The sequence below is a fragment of the Sciurus carolinensis genome, chromosome 1 (genome assembly GCF_902686445.1).
Source record: "Sciurus carolinensis chromosome 1, mSciCar1.2, whole genome shotgun sequence".
NCBI lineage: Eukaryota > Metazoa > Chordata > Mammalia > Rodentia > Sciuridae > Sciurus > Sciurus carolinensis.
In genome coordinates this window covers 173,737,924-173,745,628 of record NC_062213.1, presented here as the reverse complement: position 1 = coordinate 173,745,628, position 7,705 = coordinate 173,737,924, and the positions used below count along the sequence as shown (strand labels likewise).

The 7,705-nt window shown below is 51.2% G+C and overlaps 1 protein-coding gene across 2 annotated transcripts; it reads left to right on the top strand.

Moving 5' to 3' along the window:
* The first annotated feature begins 1,469 nt into the window (after nt 1-1,469).
* On the top strand, nt 1,470-7,323 carry Dmbx1 (diencephalon/mesencephalon homeobox 1). 2 transcript variants are annotated; one of them, XM_047524595.1, is made up of 4 exons: nt 1,470-1,632; nt 5,119-5,297; nt 5,578-5,926; nt 6,869-7,323. In XM_047524595.1, exons 1-4 carry the CDS (start codon nt 1,479-1,481, stop codon nt 7,321-7,323), a joined length of 1,137 nt encoding a protein of 378 aa, XP_047380551.1. In that variant the 5' UTR covers nt 1,470-1,478. The 2 variants fall into 2 exon arrangements, with proteins under 2 accessions (XP_047380551.1, XP_047380544.1); XM_047524588.1 differs by having other exon boundaries at nt 1,479-1,630; nt 5,102-5,297.
* The last annotated feature ends 382 nt before the right edge of the window (nt 7,324-7,705 follow it).

The following is a 7,705-nucleotide window of genomic DNA, read 5'->3' as shown; positions in this document are numbered from 1 at the left end:
GTAGATGTATCTGCTGCCCGGTTAGGCCTCTATGAGAACGTGGAACTGTGGGGGTAATGATGTTAAGTTTGTGGGAATGAGAAGGAGGGCTTCTGTGAATGCATCACCAACAATGTCTGTGCAGGAAATGTGCATACTTGTCTGTGATGGTGTGTGTGTGCATGCTGTGGATGTTTGGTTATGTACACCTGTATCTACTTCAGTGAGGGTGGGGAGCTGAGATACCTGGACAAATTCTTTCTCTAATTGCCCCAGTCTTCTCCTTCTACCTCCCAGAAATAGGAAACACCAGTGTATTTTTGAGCAGCTGCTGACATGGGATCACATTCCAAAAATGACATATCATGATGATGCAGGGTGGGTGCTCAGATGAGGACCACAGTGTTCAGAGGGATCTGGGGCTGATGGGACCTGGGCAGCCTTGTACTGATCCAAAACATTTCAGCAGGAAGGATGTATTCTTCAATAAATGGACGATTTTTTTTTTTTTTTTTGTAATGGCCACAAAAGAATGAGTCTGCCTCAACGTGAATGGGGTAGTCCTTGGACAGATCTTAACATGCCACTGTTCTTTCTCTAAGCCTCAGTAGACTCATCTTGCAAATGAGGTTTATTGTTCTTGGCATGCTTACTTCTTGGAGATTTGGTGAGAATAAAGGAGGTAATGACAGTGAATATATAACAATCATATCAATCTGATCTTAAGTCTGTACAGCACATTAAGGGTCCCCCGACCACATATGCCAGGGATTGAACCCAGGGCCTGTGCATGCTAGGCAAGTGCTCTATCACTGAGCCACATCCCCAGTCCCAGACGTTAGTGTTTTAGTTCATTATCTCATTATAGCAAATGCCTCAATAGAAAATTCAACTCTGGACTTCGCTCCAGTGGGTCTTGATGGGTGTCAATTGAATAAATTTGTGTGTGAGTGAATCAATGAATGAGAAACGAGTAAGAGCAATTGAACAAAGAGATGGTTGCATAAAGTAGCAAATGGATTGGGAAATCACAAAAACTAACACTTTTGAGCACACCCAGTACACAAGGTCCATTGAAAAGGCTTCTCTTAATCCTTGCAGGAACCCCAGAAGACTGGTATTACTGTCAATCCCATTATGCAGATGGGTAAACTGAGGGTCAGAGAACTTAAATGATTTGCTCAAAGTCACAACATTCCCTAAGTGGCAGAGTTGAGATTCCAGCCCAGGCAGTCTGACTTTAGAGCCCAGGGTATTGAATCCTACTCTGGTTTTCTGCTGGGTGAGTCACTGAAAGAGTGGGTAAATGAAGGAGTAATGAAGTACAGGAGCCCTCGTGTGAGCAAGTCAAGCCACTTTCTGATGGGAGGGTAAAAGCTCTGAGGGATGACGTGGGCATCCAGGCTCTGGACTGTGAGTGGGTTCTGTCCCAAGGTAGTACCCAATGGCTCTGCCTCATGTCCTCTTTCCTTCTCCCCTGTCAGCAGGCGGATGCCACTATGCAGCACTATGGGGTGAACGGCTACTCACTGCACGCTATGAACTCACTCAGCGCCATGTACAACCTGCACCAGCAGGCAGCCCAGCAAGCCCAGCATGCCCCGGACTACCGGCCATCAGTGCACGCTCTTACACTGGCTGAGCGCCTGGCTGGTAAGGGCCCCGAAGACAGGACCATGGCTCAGACCCCTGTGAGCTTGGGGAGGAGTCTCTAGAAGATGAAGAGGGGAACACTGGGAAAGCCTGTTCGGGGTGGCTCAGGTCACAAGCTCCAGGTCATAAGCCTGACATGGTGGAGCAGGTTGTAATCCCAGTTACTGAGGAGGCTGAGGCAGGAAGATTGCAAGTTTGAGGCCAGCCTGAGCAATTTAGCAAGACCCTGTCTCAAAATAAAATAAAATTTTGCTGGGGGGCTGGGGTTGTAGCTCAGTGGCAGAGTGCTTGCCTAGCACATGTGAGGCATTGGATTTGGTCCTCAGCACCACATAAAAAAAAAAAAAAAAAAAAAAAAAAACATATATATATATATATATATATATATATATATATATAAAATAAAGGTATTGTGTCAAAAAACACATTGAAAAAAAAAGTGCTGGGAATATAGCTAAGAGGTAGAATGCTCCTGGGTTCAATCCCCAGTACCAAAACAAAACAAAACAACCCCCACCATGTTCAAAACAAAAAACCAAGAGCCCCAGGTCACTTGGCAGAAAGATGATAATTCAAAATGTGGGTGTTATGCTCAGTTTGGCAGCACTTATACAAAAATCTGTGCTTGTCTATCCAGAGCAGCCCATTTTCCCACACTGTGTTGGACCTGGTGCTGGCTGATGCCTTAAAAATCCCATGGTAAGCCTGTGCAAGAGGTATCCATTAGCTATCTTGCAGATGAAGAGACCAAGGTAGAAGGGTACTGGACTGTCCAGAGTAGCTGAAAAGCAGCTGAAAGTAGCTGAAGGAGGGCTAGAGTGCCCCATGGAAAGAGGTTATTACGTTTATGGAGACTGAGACTTAAAGAGGTTACATCTGGGCACGAGTGGGGTTGGAACATGATATTACAACAAAAAACGTGAGCTGTGGGATGAGAGACTTGCAGTCAGTGCAGGGTCTTCCTATTCACTTCTGTTCTCTGAGACTCAGTTTCCCCTGGGATGGTGACAGTGCCCATCCCATAGGATGGCTGAGAGATTATTTGAGATAACACATACAAGGTGTTCAGCAGAGCCTCAGCCATGCTCAGAAGTCTTTAGTGTCTAATACCCTAGGGAAGTACCAGGAGGGAGCCTACCTGCCCCCAATTCCTGGTTCAATTGATCGTTGCCCTGATTGCCTTTCAGTGGGTATAAGAGGGACACCTTGCCCATAGGTGAGGAGCTTGGTTTCCTAGGAGGCAATGTCGCTCACCCCATCCTGTCCCAGGCCAAACTTTGTTGAATCCATGTAAGCCTAGGCCTGGGCCAGGCAGTCCTCAGGGACTTTAGGGAACTCCTGGAGAGCAGGTGCCATGGGCCATGAGACAGTATGGCAGAAGGAGTACAGGAGGGAATGGTGGGGCAGTGCGGAGCTGCAGGACCCACCAGTGTAGTCAGGGTTTTCTGCAGACCAGGGGGCAGGCACCAGGCTTTTGAAAGGCACAGCAAAAAAGGCTGAGGAGGGCTGGGGTTGTGGTTCTGTGGTACAGCGCTTGCCTAGCATGTGTGAGGCACTAGGTTTGATCCTCAGCACCACATAAAAATAAATAAGGGTATTAAAAATATATCAGCTTGAAAAAAAAAAAACGGGCTGAAGATATGGTTCAGTGGTAGAGCACTTGCATAGCATGCAGGAGTTCCTGGGTTTGATCCCCAGCACTTCCAAAAAAAAAAAAAAAAAAAAATAGAAACAAACAAATAAATAAATGGCATGGCAAGGAGGGAGGACCAGCAGGAGTCAAGGCACAGAAATGGGATGGGGTCTGAGAACCCGATCCAGGTAGGAGTGCCAGCCTGGCAGGGAGGATGTGGTGGTGGCCAGTTCCATTTCTTTAGACCCTGCCAGTCCTCCAGGCAGGACTCAGAAGATAAAATGGAGACTCCTTCTCTAGATCATCATGGAGTATCAGTGCTCGGGGTGGGGATATGGGTATGGCCCCCACTATGGTTGTTTAGAGTGAATTCCCTATGCTCAGCCTGGTGGTAACATCAGCTCCTGACAGTGTTCTGGGTCCCAAGGGCCAGAGCACAAAGAGAAGGAGTCAGGACAGAGGCTTCTGTCTCTGGTAAGGGCGAGGGACTGAGGTATTCAGCCCACCTCCCAATTCTCGAAGTCTTAAGAAGGAGGGAACGAGTTCCAGGCAGGCCTTTATATGAAGGCTGCACCTTCCAGCACGGAGTTCCATCTGTGGGGTAGAAAGTCTGGCCTCCCCTTGCCTACCCTACCCTTCGTAGCCAGAAGTAGGACAACGAACTGTTGTTCCCCTACTAGGGTGGGGATGACTAAATAGTCCCCAACACTCTGCTGTCCTAGGGTGACTAGCATGAGTTTAGGGCTTAGTCTAGAAAAGGACTTGACTTGTAAGGGATTGGGCTCCATTTAAACAGAAGTAACATTCCCAAGTCTGGGGCTTTCTGGACACCAGGTTGCCTTGTTCCCACTTAGGATGTTGTGGATGACTTCCCAATCCCTGGACTGGAAGGGGAGGAACTCTGCAGCCCTGTGCAGAGGTGGACACAACTCAGGTTCCCTTCAGCATACACAGGGCAGGATGCACCTGGGTGTGATGGGAGACAGAGGGGAGAGGCTCTAATTAAGCAGAAGACTGGAGGCTGGACACCAGCCCTAGGAAGACACTAACCTGGGTAGTTTTTGTGAACCAGACATGTGAGCGGGACTATAGTCCACTATAGAACCGATAGCCCACCAGCCTGTCTCTCCTCCAAGATTATGGTGTTGGAGTGCAGTCTCTTAGTTTTCCTGTCCATGAGGAGGCAGTCAGAATGGTCAAGACTGGCTTCTAAGGTCCCTGCCAAACTAGGCTGTCTGGTCAGGGAAGTAAGAGCAGGAACCTCTGGCCTTGCCACCAGAGACAAATGTGTCAACTGGAGGATGAGATTGAATGCAGAGGACAGAGAATGGCGTTCTCACCCAGTGAGACCTCCCTAACTAGACCTTGAGATGAATACCAGCTGACAGCCTGGCTTCTCATGCTCTGATGTCATAGAAGCCTTAGTATCCAAAATTTAAGGGCCATGGGGTAGTAGGACCACTGTGGTGTGGATTTTCAGATTATCAGCATCATGTAATTTCAAAATATTAAAGTATTCTGGGACTTTAAGAATTTTAGGGCAATACCCCCCTACCCATCCCCAGTGTCATTCAGATAAGGAAGATCCTGCTCAATTACTGCTTAACAGACATTCTTGGAGCTGAGTTGACCTCTGTGGTCCTGATAGTAGATAATGGGATGGAGAGATTTTGAAAATTTAGCCAGTGGAAAGGGGATGGATAAGTTCCAAGGGCAAAGGGCCAGTGTCCAGCTCTGACAGCTGCCTGGGTAACAGCAGCTGGAGTGGGTCAGAGAAGGCTAAGATTCAAAACCTATTTCCCATAATTAAATGGGCCCCCTCTCCTTGCCCTCCAACGGCTGTACATTTCAAGACATCATCTTGGAGGCCCGTTATGGCTCCCAGCACCGCAAACAGCGTCGCAGCCGCACAGCGTTCACAGCTCAGCAGTTGGAGGCCCTGGAAAAGACCTTCCAGAAGACTCATTACCCAGATGTGGTGATGCGTGAGAGGCTGGCCATGTGCACCAACCTGCCTGAGGCCCGGGTGCAGGTAGGGCCCAGCTCCCTGAACTAGTTCTTACAGATAAGCTCTAGTTCATCTGTCTGGCCCCTCATTGTCCAGGAGCCAGCACTTGCTCAGGCAGCGCTGGGGTGCAGCTGTTACCTCCATTGATGTCTTCATTGATAGGAGGAGCAATTTGGAAGGGATGGAGGGGGTGGGTTTCCTAGAGGTGTGGGAACAGTGTTATTACCTACATCCTGAACACCCTGCTCTCAACAACCCCATTTCTTTCCTCCTCACCTCTGATTGCTCCTCTCCCTGTCCCCAGGTATGGTTCAAGAACCGCAGGGCCAAGTTTCGCAAGAAGCAGCGCAGCCTGCAGAAAGAACAGCTCCAGAAGCAGAAGGAGGCTGAGGGCTCCCACGGGGAAGGCAAGACAGAGGCCCCAGCCCCAGACACCCAGCTGGAGATGGACCAGCCCTCCAGCCTGCCCAGTGGTGACGCCCCTGCTGAGCTTCACCTGAGCCTGTCTGAGCAGTCAGCCAGTGAGTCGGCCCCTGAGGATCAGCCAGACCGTGAGGAAGATCCCAGAGCTGGGACCGAGGATCCCAAAGCTGAGAAGAGCCCTGGGGCTGAGACCAAGGGGCTGGGCTGCAAGAGGGGCAGCCCCAAGGCAGGTGAGGCTTGGGAGATGCCGAGGTGTGCTGGGACCCCAGCTCAGGCAGAACAGCCAGGTCCAGGCTGACAGAAGCTTAGGTATATGACATGGGTCAGAGTAGGGGACAGTCAACAACTGGCACTCAGGGGCATGACCAATTAGAAAGAACTGGCCATAGCAGGCCTGTGCCAGATGTTCACTGTTTAGTTGCTGAGTCATGGGAAGGTCTACATGGTTTGGGGAGGAGGGGCAGGAGCCAGGGTGAAGCACTTAGGGAGCTCAGGGCAAGCATTTGGAGTACTCTAGTATTTTAACAACCAGCACAGATGTGCTAGTGCATATTGGGTGAATACCATATGGGACTGGGATTCCCACATGCATCAGAGACGTCTCTCCGGATTCCCTTTTATTTTAGGCCTTGGTTCCATGTTCTTTCAGCTCAGAGATTCTTTTAGCTCTAGTTCCTTAGCGACTCTTGTGGAAGAGGCACCTGCTGAGAGGGTCTCTAGGACGGATCCTTTCAGGACTGGGCATCCCCTTCCCATCTCTTTCCCACAGAGCTGCCCTGGGCTGAAGCCTCCCAGCCCTAACTGTGTTTATGGGAACAGAGCTCTGACCTGAGGCATATCTCAGACTTGGACCCCAAGCTCAGGCAGGGAGACCATAAAGACTGTGAGCTGAGTGCTGGGGGGAGGGGATGGGAGCTGAGGACAGAAGGGAAGGGAGGTGCCGGGGCTCCCCAAGGATTCAGACATGGGAGCCTGGTCTGGAACACTGGAGGTTCCCCAGGTTCCTAGGGTTCCTAGCAACACTTCTGGGGTGCCCTGGTTGAGATGGGATGGTTATGGTTTCACCCAAAGCCTGTCTTGCTAGTGCCAAGGGGATAGGAAGCCAAGGGAACCCCTACTGTTAGGCCAATCCCCTGGTCCTGAGTACTTGGTTCTTGGTTCTCTGCTTGCAGATTCCCCAGGCAGCCTGGCCATCGCTCCTGCAGCCCCAGGGGGTGGCCTTCTGGGCCCCTCCCACTCCTACTCCTCCTCCCCGCTGAGCCTCTTCCGTCTGCAGGAGCAGTTTCGCCAGCACATGGCGGCCACTAACAACCTGGTGCACTACTCGTCCTTTGAAGTGGGGGGTCCAGCTCCTGCTGCTGCTGCCGCCGCCGCTGCTGCAGTGCCCTACCTGGGCGTCAACATGGCCCCTCTGGGCTCCCTGCACTGCCAGTCCTACTACCAGTCCCTATCAGCAGCTGCTGCTGCCCACCAGGGTGTGTGGGGATCCCCACTGCTGCCTGCGCCCCCAGCAGGCCTGGCACCTGCCTCGGCGGCCCTGAACAGTAAAACCACAAGTATCGAGAACCTGCGACTCAGGGCCAAGCAGCACGCGGCCTCCCTGGGACTCGATACGCTGCCCAACTGACTGTCTGACCTCCAACCCATCCAGGGGTCTTGGGTGCCTCCCTCCCAACCCCATGGTTATCCCCAGAAGGCTCTCAGGAGTTAATTTTGGGAGCCCAGGAATCCTGGGACCTGGAGGTCTCTCCCTGTTCCCCTTCCACAGAGCCCCAGGTAAAAGCTACATCCCTCTGCATGGCCCTGCTTGGACCCCATGGAGGCCAAATGGGGAGGCTGTGAGAGGCTGGCTAGAGCCCTTCCTCAGTATGGCCTCCTCCTTCCCTTCCCTCCCTTTCTGCCCCCTAGTCAGTTGATGTGTGGAATGTGAGATATAAATATAAATATATAAAGCTATATTTTCAGGCACTGCCTGCCCCAGGTCCCCTGTCCCCTCCCATCTCTTCTCT